The sequence below is a fragment of the Hypomesus transpacificus genome, chromosome 3, assembly GCF_021917145.1.
Source record: "Hypomesus transpacificus isolate Combined female chromosome 3, fHypTra1, whole genome shotgun sequence".
Classification (NCBI taxonomy): Eukaryota; Metazoa; Chordata; class Actinopteri; order Osmeriformes; family Osmeridae; genus Hypomesus; species Hypomesus transpacificus.
The window spans coordinates 8,322,239-8,341,014 of NC_061062.1; the positions used below are offsets into that span (position 1 = coordinate 8,322,239).

The 18,776-nt window shown below is 38.9% G+C and overlaps 1 protein-coding gene across 2 annotated transcripts in view; it reads left to right on the forward strand.

The window, feature by feature from the left end:
* The window catches only part of LOC124466466 (neurexin-3a-beta-like), an 81,816-nt gene that overhangs the window by 58,906 nt on the left and 4,134 nt on the right, over positions 1–18,776 (forward strand). The window contains exon 6 of one of the 2 annotated variants that reach the window (XM_047018344.1): positions 11,387–11,477. In XM_047018344.1, the coding sequence (XP_046874300.1) occupies positions 11,387–11,477 (91 nt within the window). The remainder of the gene's footprint in view (positions 1–11,386; positions 11,478–18,776) is intronic. The other variant, XM_047018345.1, reaches the window with a different exon arrangement.

Below are 18,776 nucleotides of genomic sequence, written 5' to 3' on the forward strand. Positions count from 1 at the left end.
ACAGTCCGATACCCCAACCCCCGCTCCACCTCTCTTAAACCCTCGTGTCAGCAAGAACAAACACCAACAACCTCCGATATCAAATGGAATATATTGCTCCTAAGGGGTGTCGAAAATCATATTACACGGTGGCAGGGCCGTAAGGATGGGCCAGGGTTGTGGAGGGGACCGATAGGTTTCATACACTGCTGAGGAGACATGGAGGATGAGGACTCTTACTACACAGAAGGGCATATGCCTTAACCTCTCGAGAGTCTGCTGGGCGATTAACTCTGAGCCAACCAGAGCTAACATGACAGGATGATAAGAAAGGGTCAGGTTCAGAAAAAAGGGCTAAAAAAAAATAGCATTTGCAAGCACTGCAAATTTATTTTAAATTTTCTTAAAAAAAAAATGTTTGCTAGGTAAAAAAAGCAGTGGAGCTACGTCAGCCAAAAACCTCATACCTTTATCTTTAGGAATGATACCGTAGGAAAGATAAATTCATTCATTTCATTTGAATTTTGCTCCGCTTGATTTTCTACAGTTATTTTCTGCTGGCTGCGGAGTAAGTTCCAGAACTTTTCCAGAGAATCCACAGAAGCTGTACAGTACATTAGCATAAGATACAGGAGGTCAGTACCTGCTGTAGATGAAGGTATCAAAATACATTCTTATGGACCTGCGACTTAAGAAGTGCATTTCTCATACACACGCACATGCTGACGCTACAGCTCAGCATGGATTAAAAGGAAGTTATGTGCTCTAAGGCTTGGCTTGTTAGTCAGTTAGTGGAATGTAGAAACCAGGGGAAATCAGAAGTTATATAAATATCTCACTTCATCTGAAATGCTCCCTCTCTCTCTCTTTCTCTCTCTCTCTCTCTCTCTCTCTCTCTCTCTCTCTCTCTCTCTCTCTCTCTCTCTCTCTCTCTCTCTCTCTCTCATTAAATTACAACACAGGAACAGCTCGACACACCAGTGTCAGATTTGAATCTTTAATTGAATAAGTCCAGTTGTTGCTCTTTAATACCAGCACTTGTCACTGTAAAGCTTCTCTCTCTCACACACATAAATACACTCCACCTTGTGCTTTTGTGGCAGCAAAGTGATTCAAGACGATGTCCAGCCAGTCTAATTTCATTTTTGACAGAAAGACGAATGTGCCGTGTTTTGGAGGAACCTCCTGGGGTGCATTTCAGTAAAAAAGTGCTCCATGATGTGGAAAGTGAAAGCCCCGTTCTGGCATCCATAATAAAGCATGTGCAATCTGTGCTGAAGGAAAATGGGTTGAAGCGAATTAGCTTCAACCCAGGAGCAGACATATTCTAAGTGAAAGCCCTTTTAAGCATTTCTGTTATGACAAGTAAAATAACTAAACATCACAAAAGATATTCAAGCATTTATTTGACCCATAATCACATTTCCAGTCCAATCCCCAAAACGCATCAAATTCAGTATTGAGTTGCCCTATTGAACTCCAGCTTTTCATACAGACACAGGACTTACTTCTGAATAGAATTCAAATTTTCCGATATTGATCTTGCATCGCTATAAACCGAACAATCATCCTCTACCCGCACCAGCTAGTATCGTTTCCCGTATGCCAGGGGTTGGGATGTGACCTCTTCATCGAACTACAGGAGTATGAATGTGCCAACAATGCATGAGCACACAAATAAGTTTGCTCGTCATTTCAATTAGATTTCATTGCAATCCCAAGGTACCACACTAATAATAGAATGGACAATATGACTTATAGCTTCGGCCACATTGGTGCTATGGTCAGGGGAGAAGAATGCATTCTCTGTTCATACCGGACTGCACTTCCCATAAAAATACATGTTTTGAGAGTGCAGGAGCCAGGATTGCTGGGCATGAATGTTAATGGTGCGGCCGCTTTGACAGATTTAGATAAAGCAAACGGTAGATATTGTATTACAGTTTGATTTGATAAGCTGTCCACAAACTGCTTTGCTGTTGTATGATACCAACAACTACAGCTCTAATCTCTTGAAGTCTAACAATTAATAATTAATCGAATTAAATTAATTAAATTGCTAGCTCAGGTATCAGGTTGAGGCCCAACACTTGTTGATAAAAATATCCAAATGAGTGACCAATAACATTTACATTTATGCATTTTAGCAGATGTTTTTATCCAAAGCAACTTCCAAGAGAGAGTTTTAAAAAAGTGCATAGGTCACTGATCATAACAACGAGATAGCCCCAAACATTGCGGGTAGCCAAACATGAAGCATACATTGTGAAACCAAATAAGTCCCAAAAGGAACAACATTAAGAGCATGTAGTCAGACAAGTTACAATTAAACAGCATGAACTTCAAAAGTGCAAGAGTGTACCTGTGGAAAAAGCAAGCAACAATAGTATATTTCACAGCGAGTACAATAATGTTAAGACAGTTACAACAAACCAACAAGAGTGACAAGTCTCTCAATAAGAGTTAGTGTAATCCTGGAGGAAACTAACATCAGGTCCAGCTAATCATTCCTAAGTACCTTTGTACTCCCGGAAAAAGTGCGTCTTGAGCCTTTTCTTGAAGGTGGAGAGACAGTCAGTGTCCCTGATGGAGGTGGGGAGTTTATTCCACCTTTGGGGGGCCAGACAGGAGAAGTGCTTGTGTTGGGACCGGGCGCTCTTGAGCGGTGGGACCACCAGGCGGTTGTCTGAAGAAGACCATAGGTGGCGGGTGTGGGTGTAAGGCTGGAGGAGAGACTTGATGTAGTCGGTAGCAGTCCCATTCACCGCTCGGAAGGTCAGTACCAGAGTCTTGAATCTGATATGGGCCTTGATGGGAAGCCAGTGGAGGGAGATGAGGAGCGGGGTAACATGGGAGCAGAAAATATAGTGTCTATTCTCGTATAAAGACTAATTCCCCACAGTTGACCTAGAATACAATAAGGAAAAGCACTTAGGCAGAGCATAATATTGACTCATAAATCTAAAGATTTGAACGTGACTCATTGTTTCAGACAGAGGCCCAACAAGGATCATTCTATAGGAGAAGGCTTTGTCCTTTATCCAAGTAGGTCCATAGAAATATAATGTCATCAAGAGTACCCACACACAGCCTATTTATACTTGACAGAGGGTCATTGTTTAAAGCCCCAAACTGTACTTCGAACAGTAGTGCATCTATTGAGAAAATAGTGAAACTAATTATACATATATTTAACATGACTCATCCATGATATCTACAGTTTGGTGTTAAGTACAGTATTTCAGTTCCCATCCAGGCTGAACACATCACCGTGGCTGTAAACTACAGTATTTCAGTTCCCATCCAGGCTGAACACATCACCGTGGCTGTAAACTACAGTATTTCAGTTCCCATCCAGGCTGAACACATCACCGTGGCTGTAAACTCTAATATAGAGAAAACAGAGACTGGGGACATTGGCATCAGAAGAGGAGCAATATGATATGGTATGCCTTGTATCAGATATGGAGATCAAGACAGGAGCTTAGTCTTTATTGAAAGGGCCCTGGCCCCGTGCCATTGATTGGGTCTGTAATACAAGTCTCCTCTCCGTTATTGTGTCATGAGTCCAGATTGAACATGATAAGAGCTTTCCCCAGAGCTCCCACCGAGAGCGAGGAGGTAATCGTGGTTGATTGTCAGAAAATGGAGTGGGGTAGGGATTCAGGTTTAATGTCTGCTGACGTATGAGTGTGTGTGTGTTAGTGGAAGAGGTGTGTGTGTGTGCGTGTTTCGACAGGAAAGTGTTTGTCTTGAAAATGAGTGTATTTCATGTTTTATGTTGATGCTTTTTTGGTTTGCTACCTTGTACTGCACATGTGCACATGCAGTTTGCGTAAGCATCCCAATCTCAGTGGCTGGAGAAACTCAGCGTACTTTCCTTCTAATGGTGGCAAATAGACATATCTAAGGCCAATCTGAAGAAACTGACAACCTTTCCATTTCAATTGCCGGTCCAGCTGCATGTTCTCAAATTGATGGCATTTAAAAACTTGTGCCGGTGTACAAAGACGACACAGAGACATACCGGAGAACTTGGGGGTAGAGTGTTTTTGTGAGTGTCAGCGTTTTGCCTTGGTGATGGCGTAATCGATGAAGACCTGTGAGTACCGGGGCGTGAGAACAAACGAGGGAGTCTGTGTTTCCACTGTAAATCAGGCCACTGGCAACTCAACTGTACATCTACATGATGTATGCCCCGCAGTGCCACAATGATGAATGGGCTGCTGCCGGTTGAGCTGAGCTGGGCTGGAATGGGATTCACACAGTTGGAGAAATGAGTTTGGCTTCAGGACATCAAGAAATAACAGCAATCTAATGCAGTGTGGAAATTAGTTCATTTTCTGTTGACCAAAAATGCTCTACTCTAAAAGTTACGACTTTTTGGTAAGTACGATATTGCATATGAGGCGAATATCACAGCCGATTCCCCCAAATCTCTGCAGGAAGATTTCATCACAAGATATTTGCCAGTAAAGACTTGCAGCCTAAGCTGAGACTCCAAATCCTAATACTGGAAATTGAAATAAAAGCAACAATGTTTTGTTCGTATCGTACCATTCACAACCATTCAGTCAGCACATGTGTGGGAGTAAGTGTTAATTTTGTTCCCTTTTTTCAGATGACTCACCTACTGTTCAACAAAATCCCATTAACAAGATGACTAAGCAAAGGCTAACATCACAGGTCAGACTGACATTTACAGGCTTGTAGAAATGGCAGAGCCTGCTCCGTTATAGTTTCATAGGCAAAAGTGCTTCTCTTTCTATTCCTTGAGATGAATTAGTGCTGAAAGCCACAAAGTCAACGACGCAAAGACTCTTCCCCTGTCTTTTGGAGAAGTGCATAATTGCATGTTTAGGACGATGGTGTTGTCAGCTTAATAATGGGTTTTCTGTGGTAATGGGTTTAAGGCTTTCTTTTCGGTTATTCATGGCAGTATTCCGTCTAATTGTAATTGTACCGTCTCACGCCAATGGAGCTGTCTGACCCCTATTCAATTACTCATGTAGAGTTAAGCCAACAGAGAGTAGCCTTAGTTATCTTAATGGCAGATGGGCAATCAGCAGAGGTTTTTTTGGCATGGTAGCGTTGTTTTAGAACTTCTCAAACTGCCCTGTTGGCTTTCTGTTATCTCACGTCACCATTTGATTTGTTTTGTGGTGTTTCCAAAGAGAAAATTGATTGTCCTAAGAGGTTGCTTAATGCAGGTAGGCCTACCCTGTTTATTAACGGCCTTGTTTAAGAGGGCCGGCTTTAATTCAAAACAGAAAAAAATGAGTTGCACGATCTTATGCAGCCACCTGAGAGGAAGAGTGCGAGACAGATTTATTCAGTCGGTTATGTGACCTAATTCGAATATTCTTATGAGAATTTGCTGGTTTTATGTGATTTGACAGTTCAGCCAGTCACTGAAGTTAGAGACTTTTTTTAATCTTCCATCCCACTAGCCCTTGGTTCCAGGCCCCTGCTAGACACAGTGGCGAGACATACACCACTTACTTTGGAGTGTCAAAACACACACCTATCAAATGGCACAAAGAGGAGTAGCATGTCATTTGCTCAGCTACACACACACACACTCAAACTTTACACAACCTTGTCCAAAGCATCTTTCCTCCCCTGGTAGAGAATACATGGGGTTGAATTATGCATGCATAAGCAGCAGGCAGGCATGTGCTCAGACTTATCCGTGACTAAAATCCTCACCGCAGCATTTTGTTCATGATTAGCTAACCCAAAGTCAATCAAAGTCAGTGCAAACGTGTTAATACTATTTCAGAACAGTTTTGATCATATCCGATAAATGTTTCTTTTAGCAAATAACCTAAACTATGCCCATTGGTCTCTGATGGAAGAGGGGTAAACTGAACAGTGTTTTAATATTAATCAAATATGCTGGGATTTGGAATTTTACTTTATAGATTCAATTAGAGCAATTATGGAAAAAGAGAAGCCAAAATAAAGATGAATTGCATATAACATTGCAAGTGGACGAAATCAATTACAAATGTGTTATTAAAGCATTTCATTTCATGGTTATTGTAGTTCCCATGTGCCAGAACATTTTATTTTTCACATTGCCATGAAATGAGGTCAACATGGTGGCCGAATAGGAATAGGTTTCCTGTAGTGTGACGAGTCAAGAGAGGTACCCTAACCACATAGCATTAGCATCAGCTATTAAGTAAGAAAGTTTGTCTAAGGCATTTAAATTCAAGTTGGACTATCACCGGTTTTCACTTAGTGGTTGCCGGAGACCAAATGTGATGCCTTTGTAAGACAAAGTTATTTGAAAATACATTTGATATACTACATGTGCACAGTTTACATTTAGTAAAACACAATCAATACAAAAAACATTACTAAAGTGTGGCCTGTAAAATAATACTAAACATTATGTTAAAAGCTGTTCAGAATATTATTTACAGGGACACAACTTTTACTGATAAGTTCTGAGTCTTACTATAATCAGTTCACCTTCCTCCTCACTGATGAGACCTATCCTCATGGTGTGTTCTAGAAGATGGGAAGAAAGCCTTTGTGGAAAAAATAGTTTCCAAAGGGGTGGAGGAAATGTTCCCCTCTTTGTTGGCATATGTGAGAAAGGGGTTCAATTATTTATATCTTTGCCAATATAGTCCTACACAAACAATTAGAACACACCTTGAACCTTTCTTATCGACATACAGTGCCCTCCAAAAGTATTGGAACAGTGAGGCGAATTCCTTTATTTTTGCTGTAGACTGAAAACATTTGGGCTTGACATCAAATAATGAACGTGAGACCAGAGATCAACGTTTCAGCTTTTATTTCCAGGTATTTACATCAGGATCTGATGCACAACTAAGAAAATATCACATTTTGTTTGAATCCACCCATTTGTCATGTGAGCAAAAGTATTGGAACAGATATACTTAAAACATATTTAAGTGAATAAGACTTAATATTTAGTTGCAAATCCTTTGCTTTCAATAACTGCAGCAAGTCTGTGACCCATTGACGTCACCAAACTTTTGCATTCTTCCTTTTTGATGCTTTCCCAGGCTTTCACTGCAGCCTCTTTCAGTTGTTGTTTGTTTTGTGGGGTTCCTCCCTTCAGTCTCCTCTTAAGCAGGTAAAATGCATGCTCTATAGGGTTTAAGTCTGGAGATTGACTTGGCCAGTCTAATACCTTCCATTTCTTGCCCCTGATGAACTCCTTTGTTGTTTTGGCAGTGTGTTTTGGGTCGTTATCTTGCTGCATGATGAAGGCTCTGCCAATCAGTTTGGTTGCATCTTTCCTTAAATTGGCAGACAAAATGTTTCTGTAGACTTCCGAGTTCATTTTGCTGCTGCCATCATGTGTTACATCCTCAATGAAGATTAATGAGCCCGTCCTAGAAGAAGCCATGCAAGCCCAAGCCATGACATTACCTCCACCGTGTTTCACAGATGAGCTTGTGTGTTTGGGATCATGAGCAGTTCCTTTCTTTCTCCAAACTTTAGCCTTTCCATCACTTTGGTAAAAGTTAATCTTTGTCTCATCAGTCCATAAAACTTTGTCCCAGAATTTTTGAGGTTCATCTCTGTACTTTTTGGCAAATTCCAGCCTGGCCTTCCTATTCTTCTTGCTAATGAGTGGTTTGCATCTTCTGGTGTAGCCCTTGTACTTTTGTTCATGAAGTCTTCTGCGAACAGTAGATAGTGATACCTTCACTCCTGCCATCTGGAGGTTGTTGCTGATCTCACTAACAGTTGTTTTAGGGTCTTTCTTTACAGCTCTCACAATGTTTCTGTCATCAACTGCTGATGTTTTCCTTGGTCTACCTGTTCGACGTCTGTTACTTAGTACACCAGTAGTTTTCTTCTTCTTCAGGACATTCCAAATGGTTGTACTGGCTATGGCCAATGTTTCTGCAATGGCTCTGATTGATTTTCCATCTTCTCTAAGACTCACAATTGCTTGTTTTTCACCCAAAGACAGCGCTCCGGTTTTCATGTTGTTTTCACCTCTGAATACAGTCTGCATAGACAAAACCTATCTTACCCAATCTGAACCTGAGTGTAGACATTCAGTGGTATTTATTGATTGAATAATGTATGTAATAGGACACACCTGGGCAACAAAACACACCTGTCAGTCATATGTTCCAATACTTTTGCTCACGTGACAAATGGGTGGGTTCGAACAAAAAGGTGATATTTTCTAATTTGTGCATCAGATCCTGATGTAAATACCTGGAAATAAAAGCTGAAACGTTGATCTCTGGTTTCACATTCATCGTTTGATGTCAAGCCCAAATGTTTTCAGTCTACAGCAAAAATAAAGGAATTGGCCTCACTGTTCCAATACTTTTGGAGGGCACTGTATATTACTACCAATTTAACAGGAGGTCACACAATGAGGTGGGAGAAACATCAAGCATCAAGTCTTTAGCATACAATAGCAGCCTACACTCTTTGAAACATAGTTTTTTTTTCTTACTATATGTACTTAAAGTTAACTGTGTTTATACTGTGTATACTCACCAGACTCCAAAGCACTAAATGTTTCAGTCCACCCGTGTTGAACAATAGACATAGGCAAGTGTCTTCATCAATGTCATTAGCTGCAACAAATTCTACATGAAATTTTTAAATTGTATTTATGTTTTCATTCTCCTGTGTTAGTCACCCTCAAGGTTGCTAGAACATCTAACAGGCTTCCTCTTTGTTTTGGCTTTGCAACTTGCAACAACTGACAGCAATGTTAAAAAAAACAAACAGCATCCAGGGCAGAGAACCCTTGAAATTTCCCCAATATTGTCTTGCTTTCTTTTCCTTTGCTCTCTCTCTCTCTCTCTCTCTCTCTCTTTCTCTCTCTCTCTCTCTCTCTCTCTCTCTCTCTCTCTCTCTCTCTCTCTCTCTCTCCTTATCACTCCCTGTCCTCTCTCTCTGTTTCTTCCTCTCTCTCTCCATCTCTCTTTCTATATTTCTCTCTCGTCCCCCTCCTCTCGCCCTGCTCCTGCTTTTCCCCGGTGGGATACTAATATTCCCTGGCACGGATAGCAGCGGCTGTCAGTTAGCAAACCGGCCAGCCGAGGTAAATATCCTGCATTGATTAGGCAGATTTGCATAGGCACAGGAGGCCTTGGGAACGAGGTGCTGTGCAACAACTGACAGAAATGTAAAAAAACAAACAAACAGCATTTAGGGCAGAGAACCCTTGAAATATCCCCAATATTGTCTTGCTTTCTTTTCCCCTCTCTCTCTCTCTCTCTCTCTCTCTCTCTCTCTCTCTCTCTCCCTCTCTCTCTCTCTCTCTCCCTCTCTCTCTCTCTCTCTCTCTCTCTCTCTCTCTCTCTCGCTCTCGCTCTCTCTCTCTCCCTCTCTCTCTCTCTCTCTCTCTCTCTCTCTCTCTCTCTCTCTCTCTCTCTCTCTCATTAGCAGCCAGTGTATTTTTAGTGCTGGATTCACTTTCTACATGATAAATGAAACAATTCTTGCAACTGTCTCACATTTCCACTGACAGTGACCTGTGCCTCTACTAGCCTAGTATTCTGGGAGTGCCACCCCAAACTCCCGCAGGAGTGCTATTACTAAAGTCATCCATTTCAGATGTCAGAAAATGCTCGTACTCAGACTAATTTTCTAGAGAATCAAAATAAAGGGAAAATCTTTTGTTGGATTTGGTTAGCAGGCTGAGCCCTTGAGGTCATATCGCCCGAAAGATTAAAAAAATATATATCTGAACAGGATTACATAAGCTTGTTCAATATGAAGTTTCTCTCACTTTAAGGCAATGGTTTGAGTGAATGGAATGATTTCTGAAGAGATTGATGAGAGATTGTGCTTTGGTGTATATTGTGTGTTTGTGTGCACAGTGCATGTTTGTAAGCATGCCTGTGTAGTAGATAAGTGTGTGTTTGCCTGCATGAATTAGTACGTTTGCTACTGAATAAAGATGTGTGGATATGTGTTTGTGTGAATGCTGACACATACAAAAACAGACTGGACTGCAAAAGCATGGGAGGATTCACTTACACTTCAAGATAAGAAGGGTCATTTTACACACACTGAATGTATTGATTTTGGATTTGCCCTTGTGCTTTAAAAATAAATATACTATGCGTAATGGGACTATAGAACGCAACTTTAGGGTTGTTTAGAGGATAAAACACTGTCATTCTCATCCATTTGGGTTCAAAATTGAAGATAATTTCAATTTTTTCGCGGGGAATCAGTCAATTACTCCTCTCATTGCTTTTGCATCTGTGATCTACCCCCTCTCAGTCCAGCCAAGTCTTTTTCCACGCTAAATATAAATTCTATGAATAATTCCATGTTTATAGAGAGACTATTTTACAGAGCATGGTCCTTGCTTACTCATCTTAAGGTATTTGGATTTTGCTCCCATATTTTCGAAGTGTGTGTGTGTGTGTAACAGGGCAACATTAGTTTGCTGTAACAAATACGTCTATGCAGCTTTGTACAGTTTAGCAGGCTACATTTTAGACACAAGTCATTGCATGGAGGCTGAGCCTGTGCGCTTCTTGACTATGTCCCCACTCCAACCACGGCCCACAGCTTCATGCAGCACGCAGAGAGTTTGGCTTCTGGTCTTGTTTTATCGCCCCGTCAGCCCCAGTCATATTTACAGTGCAGTTCAGCTGTCCAGGGCCTGACGACTCCATTACTCCCTCTGATATTTATAATTTCATAAAGCTGCTCTATGACAACGTTTATTCTACCCAATCCCCCCTGCACCCACCCACCCCCCTTCTTATCTGCTCCTAATAAAGACATGCCAAGCACCAGGGGTGAAAAACGAGTGCACCCTGGTGCCTAGTCCCGATGGAAGTAGGAAGCAAAGGGATAAATCAGGGAGCCGGGCTGACAGAGGTGCACAGATTGTCAATGATAGCCCCCGTTCCGATCAAGCCCCTGCCCCTCAATACCCATGATCTATAGTAATGAAAATCCATGCAAACTATTGAATGGAGAAGATGGAGGTGGCAATGTTGAAATATTGGACATCAGATGAACGGGGAAATATTATTTGTGTGTGTGTGGGGGGGGGTTGATAAAGACTTTGTGAACCACAGATAAAGTTTTTCAATTAGATGAATGCAATGAGCAAAGAAGGGTTTGCCGCCCAATTCGGAACTATCGTTCAATCCAATATTTTCTTACTGTATTGTTGTAAGCCTTTGACAGTGACATGGAGGGATGAAACATTTGTACCATTGATATTTTCTTCAATCCTAACTTTTGTTTCAGAAAAAAGGTGAGAAATTGACATAATCTGTCTTTTGTTTTGTGTTTTTGTGTTTGTCTCCGTTCTGTCTCTTTGTTCCTGTTTTGTCTGGTTTTGTTATTGTTTTGTCTGTGTTTCTGTCTACTTGGATGTATTTGTTTTTTTTTGTGCCTTGTCGTATTTCGGAAGGCGACGACGGATGACATTGGGACGTCAGCGGAGTGTTCAAGTGATGACGAGGACCTGGAGGAATGCGACTCAGGCCATGCAGGTGGGCTAGGTTAGTTTTCCTCTGCTTGCTGTCATCTGCTCTCAATTCATACACACATGAGGATTATGGTATTCTCAAAGCATCGCACCCCCATGGCCACACAAAGTGTAACTTCTAGTTATCTACATACCAATTGCTGTTCAGTACAGTAAGTTACAGTTGAGCATGTTGATTTGTATCAAACAATCAAACTATATAATATCCGATTTACAGATACAGTTAACACGTAGTTTTACAAGTTACACTTGCCCATGGGGTCTTTCCGAAGTGGTTAACATGGTCAACAATGCCCATACTAATTTTGTTTGCCATGCATTGGCTCAGTAAAAAAAATACTTTTAGATAAAAGTCAAAACTTAGTATGGAGATATACTGTACCATGTTCTCTGCATAGATGCTTCAAAATGTATCATATTGTGTTTGAGTCCAATGTTCATGCTATGTGGTTCAGTACTGACTTGCATTTTGATACATGATACATTTTGAGATTATCTCCTTGAAATAGCTTTCAGCAAAATTACAGTGTGATATCTAGAAGAAATTTAAGTAGTGTTTTTGGTTTCATTTTCATTTGTGTTTCTCCATATTTAGAGGCTTGCCTGTTGAAACATTTAATAGAGAACAGATATCATCGAATTTCTGTGTACAAATTTTTGTTTTGTTTTTTTATAGTTTTGCTTCAAGGTAAACATGTTATTCTGCTGTCTTTTCCAACCCGAATATGAAAAATAGAATATTTTGACAGCGTTGAGGTCCAAATCATTGATTCCTCTGGGATTTTTGGGAGAACTTGGGAGTCACCTTGCATTTCATGGGTACAAAAGTTTTCTGTTGGTTGTCTGTCATGTGACTGTATGGGAAATATCAATTTTCATTTTAGCGAGTTTATCAATAGGCTACAAAAGTAACCAGCTTGTCCATAAAAACATAATCATAGCCTCGTAGTTTACATACACAATTTCAGACCAATCAAACTGGGTGTTGTTGCCATTGCTTCTTTGTTACATTCAGCACTGGTCCATAACATGCATTTGCATCCATATTATCCTTAAAATTACATTCAAATTGTAAGTGCAGCTGTTAATGATATTTCTATATGAGACAGACACATTTATTATTGAGCATTCAAAAACAATTTAATTATATCTAAGAGTCTGTGTTGCAATCATTCCAGACTGTAACTCATACAAAATGTTAATGAGGATGTCGATCAATTCCACACAGTGGCTGATTAATAATCCGAGCAGTTCCACAGCAGATATAATTACAGTGTGGAACTATAAAATAAGTTTATTAAAATGACTTGATGATACATGGCACTGGTAGGGTATACTGAAGATCCAGAATATCCAGAAGCCTATATATATAATACAAAATACGTATTTTAAAGAAAGCGGACAAAAGAAAATTGTGAAACAGTTTAAAATCGCCTCTACTAGACTGGTACCAAGGGCCTTGGTAATAATGAAAATATTTGTCACAGACACATGACAGACAGCCTGAAATACTGCAAGTTTCATACTGCTTAGACAATTGTGTCATCAGGACCATCTGACTGTGCTCTGAAGGTTACTCCCAAGATATTCCAAAGTGTATGTGAGAGATAGCAGTGTAAAAGTGTTCAGCTCTGCTCTGTACCGTAGACCCAGAGCACCACAGAATTTCTGAGGACGGATATGGACAGGGCCCCAGTCATCCAATCATATGTTTACACAGAAATTCACATAATTCTAACCCCGACATCAGTTGACGTGGACAGCTGCATGCAAAGTGGTTCAATATTTTCATTTTTGTTGGGGTCACTTTTTTGTTTCATTTTTCTTTGACCGGTGAAGTTATTTCTTTTCATTATATTTTTTACATTCTCATTGCTTTTCTGTATGTTTTGGGTATCTTACGTTTTTTGTCCCTTTTTGAGTCAGTGTTATCTATTTCCCAAGTCTCCAAAATACAACATTCCTGTTGTCTGGCCTCATCATGTGCAGCATGAATTTTCAGTGGTTGAAAAAAAATATTTTCCTAATTTATTTCAAGCTTATGTGCCATGAGACCTCTACTGAAGCATTTCCATCAATAATTATCCAAACAAATAAAAGGCAACAAAATCTTTTCTTGCCATCTTTCAGGCAATTTTTTATATTTGACCAAAGAAAGTTGTGTACAAAGAATGATCTATTTAAAGCCCCTTTCCTACCATTCTTTCTTTTCCAAACCTTTCCCCCTTACCCTCTGTCCAAGCCTTTCTGCATTGAGCATAAGTTAATGCAGATGGCATAAAAAGAATTTTATTGCCACAAAGTATATCTGTGTTTCATTTTGTTACAAGCTATCATTTGTGGCATGTATTAGCAAATAGCTGCTAACTCAATCCATCCACATCCTGGTGACCTTCATTGCATGGGCATTGAATAACTCCTTAGTATGCTTTTGATTCTTGACTCAACCTGCATTTACACCAACTGGGCTGGGTTGTCAAACATTCTTACATTTAGCTCTATCTGTGCGGTTACAAACAACATCCTCTCTTTTGCCCACCATCTGAACTCTGTTTGTCTCCAACATGATCCTGTAAAACTGTCTAATACCCCTTTGTCCTTAGAGGAATTCCATAAAATGGTGCCAAAATGGCAAACAAATGACGTATGTCTACCAAAAGACTTTCATTTAGTAAAAATAGGGAATAGAGAGATTGTCATCTTGTGTTACACAGCAATGTTGTGGTCATATCAATATTTTCTAAATGTATTCACCTGCTTTAAGGTATAATTGATAAGATATAGGCTGCGCATACCCTTAATATGTGTTGCTCATGAAAATGTGAAATGATAACATCTTAGACTATCTTTTCAAATGTGCAGATAAAGTGTTAGTTCGTTTTTTACATATCAATGATTTATTTATAAATTAACATTTACTTGTAAAAGGTAGCCTAATACCTACTATAACTGAAATCAACATAATTTAGACGGTAATGCAATTACTATTTAGGCTCTGACAACTGTAAAGGTTTCAGACAAGAAGTCAAACTTTTTCAGGTTTTAAAGTTCACTCTGTCTCCAGAGGGCTTATTACTGTACCTAGGCAGGGCTTCCACATGTCCAACTGCCTAATGGTTTTTATAGACTGTACTGAAGAGGCTGTTTAGCTGGACAATCTGTTCACCAGATTGTTTTTTTTCTGAACCACAGGCCAACAGTCTGAGGTGTTATACTCTCATGTCAAAAATGATAAAGTTAATGATACCCATGTTGTATAGTGCTACAAAACTAGTTTTTTTGTTTTTGTATACTCCCACACATAGTTGAAAACTTACAATCAGATCACGCTTAAGATACAGAATTTAGTTAGTGACCCCAGGGAATACAGAATCAGAGAATACAGAATCAATTATGTCATTGGTATGAAATTATGTTAACAAAAATAGCTAGGAGCAGTGTGGATCTTTACCATAATCGTTAAGTGAATATCAATTCACCACAGGCATTTCAAGTGTGAACTTTGCAATCATTAACAAACAACCATTTGGATATGGATTTTTTACATCCTTTGATAAAATTGTGTTTATACACCATCATAACGTACATTAAATAATAAAATTATACAATTATATCATATAATTAACCATATATATCACACCTTATTGCTAGCTGAGGATGACCATAACATGACCTCAAATTAATTATCATTTGCTTAAAGGAAATGTTAAAGTCATATCATGGATTGAATTACATCAGATATAAAATGCTTGCACAACTAGCACAGGCCTGCAAAATAAAAAAAAATAGTAAACCTTGATCAGATGGCTGAGCAGTTAGGGAATCGGGCTACTAATCAGAAGGTTGCCGGTTCGATTCGCCTGCAAAAATGACATTGTGACCATGGGCAAGGCACTTCACCCTACTTGCCTCGGGGGAATGTCCCTGTACTTACTGTAGGTCGGTCTGGATAAGATTGTCTGTTAAATGACTAAATGTAATGTAATGGTGGTCAGTAGATAGAGTTTAGTGTAGAACTACTTCTTAATGTGATTTTCAATACACCTGTCTTTTGATGGGAAGGTTTACTTACCAAGCCCTGAAGTAGAATAGCCAGGGCATAAATCCTATTATCGAAATGGTACTTGAGACCCACTGCTCATTGGCAAGATCATAGTTTCACAAAAGGTTTGGAGAACATGCAGGGAACTATACCCTAGACAGTCTGCCCAGGAATGTACATTTGCTTGAATTTAAAAACTATTTAGCCAATTGCCTATATTACTGAGAATACTGTGTGATTGAACATAGTTATACCTAGACTCTCTTTTCCTGGAAAAGAGGTTATAGTCTGCACCAAACTGGAAAGGTTATGGACCAACCAATTCACACACCCTATGAAAGGTGAAATATGGCAACACATTCCCTGCTTCTTCCAATGTCTGTAACAGGGTCTGTTTTTACAAGATAAGGGCCACTATATCTGTCTTCAGAATGGTTGGCAGCCATTTGCTTGACACTATCTGCCTTTGAGAAGAAGTTTGACCCTGGAGTCTGTGTAAATGTTACTTATGATATTCCACATGTTTATAGCACACATGATATCATCCCAATTGAGTGGCGTCTCACTACCATAATGCTGAAAAGGATTAACGTGATACGCTCACAGATAAGAATAGAACCATGCAGTGTTTTTTCTTGTTCTTCTCTATAAATAAAACAAATAACCTATCAAGCCTTTAAGTCTGCATGCTATCCCACACAGAATGACCTATTGTTAATGTTTTTGTAAAAAATTGGTTATACGTTTGATTAACGTTAATTAGGAAGTGCACACAGGTAACAGATGCAGAACAAAAAAAATGTAAATCACAAAATACATTATTTCAAAAGAAAAATATACAATCACATAGATATCTAAAGTTATCTTTTGCTAAGGAGCTATTATAGTTATTCTAGTCTGAATACATTTGCGCGCATTGGAAGGCATCGAAAGGTTACAAATGCTCTGCTTTGTTTCTATGGGGAAGTTATTTGTAAGTGCCTAACACCTATTCTAGTTATTTAGGTGATTTTTTATTGTTTGAAACATTTGAAGAAACAAAATATTTAACAAGCCTCATGCCTAATTAAAAGTTTCAAAGTCATAATTATTTGGTTGATTTACTTACTTTCTTACACGACCAAACTTTAGAGCCATAACCCTTCTTGTGGAATTCCTCTATGTTTATATTTATGTCTAGAGAAAACTAAAGGCAGTGGGTATGAGCACTGCATATTTCAAGGTGTTAATAACAGAATTGCATCGACACTACATACGATGCCAATGTAGATTGTGGTAAAAACTCCATAGTTATTAGATAACTGTATGGATTATTATAATCCTTAATATTGTTATACACAACCACCCTGTGCCTATCCTCAGCCCCACTGCCCTTGGTTTAACAACCTCCTATTCCTCTAATATAGGTCAACATCCGTGTCTTCCCTTACCCCAGCTTGCTGTATTGTTTTTTTTATTTGATTTCTACTTTCCCTAAATGCAACTTACTTTAAGCATGCATCAACATCTTGCAGTACGAAAAAAACAGATGAACCCATTCTCAGCCAATATCTTCTCTCTCTCTCTCTCTGACGTACACCCAGGCTGCACGCCACAGTGTTCATGTTCTAAGACTAACATTAACAGATATATTTGTCATCAAAATCACATGACAGAGGAGACAGTCTTCTCCCGACAGAAGACTGCTCCTCTTGACTGTGTCTGTTTCTAGTGTGTGCATCTGGTTGTAGTGTGTGCAAATTTAAATGGCTTTGTTCTTCCATCTTATTGACATTTTTCATTTGGTAGTTTTTATCAGGTCATTTTTGTATTGGTATTATACAATTGATCTATGACATTTTGGTTATTTTAATTATTTTCCGAATTATCAAGTATGTTTAGTTTGGATCACTTCTAATTAGATGGGAATATTTGAATCACAGTTAAATACTTTTTTGAAGTCATAATTTTTCACTTTTTGGTGGATCTGGAACTACTTTAGTGGATGAACAGTGCGTTTGAAACCACTGCTTCATAAATAAAATCTTTGGATAAAGAATCATCTGAAAGTTTATTTTGAATCATTACACTGCACTAAACCACAGACATCTGCAGTATTCCAAAATACAAACTCAAGCCCAGAAGTAGTTCCCGATCTGTCTGATATCTTTCGTTTTATAGATTATTATTATTTTGATTTTTTTTTCAGCTATTTTAATTCAACAATTGAATTTTTAATGAGTGACTGATAATAAGAGAAGATAAAAAGAACTGCATGGCTAAGAAGTTGCAGTTTAGGGTTTGTCAGACTTGTCAGTGTTAGAGTTCTGTTCTTTTCTGTAGATGGGCATGTATATGCTCATTGTTTGTATATCCCCATCCCTTCCTTACAGCCAAAAGCTCTAATGCCGCCCGACCGCTTCGTACTGCCTTTACATGGACATGGCAACTGACTTACACTACCACCCTCACCATCCTCATTTCCTATGTAGTATGTTCATAGGCCCCACGCCCTTTCACTCCCCCCTCCCCCTCTCCAGCAACGCTGAAATATGTACAGTCATCCATTCATTCTAAACTAAAGATCAACTGACAAATTAAGCAAAATCCTAAAATGAATAGAATGTAGATATTTATTGAGAAGTCTATCAAAGCGAAAAACGTATAGTACAGTTTTTTGTAAAAACTGGATTATTTATCAGAGAAAAAAAAACAAAACAGAATTATGGTGAAGTTTATTTTTCATGTTATGTGGTGTGGATGTATGTGTTGTTGCCTCCCTGTACCATCCTGTCTAAAGAGAAATTAAACAAAATCTAAAATTGCTAAAATGATTTTCTAACAATACAAGCGACTTATTCAAGAGCATTCTTACACAACTTTCTTTTGTACATTTTTTTCTTCATGCCAAAATCATGCGGGCAATTTGTTGATGTAAGTTGAAAAAAGATAATTTGGTATGCTATCTTTATTGAATACACTTTTAGACAGTTGTTATGATGTATTTTAATAGATCTATGTTTTGTATTAAATGTGCTTTTTTAGAATAATTAATCATATTTTCCTAGATATAGTTGTGCTCTTAGTTTGTGAATGTATATTGTAATGTTTGCCATAATGTGAGTGCTACTAAAAACTAGTCCTATTTTGCCTGGATTGTATTTCTTATGATTTATAATTTGCATCAGTATGTAATTTACTAGCTTTGTGTGCTTTATACACAAACCTTTATGGCAGTGGATGTTGGCAGTGACAATGACACCAAGAACTTATTACCTATGAACACCAGAC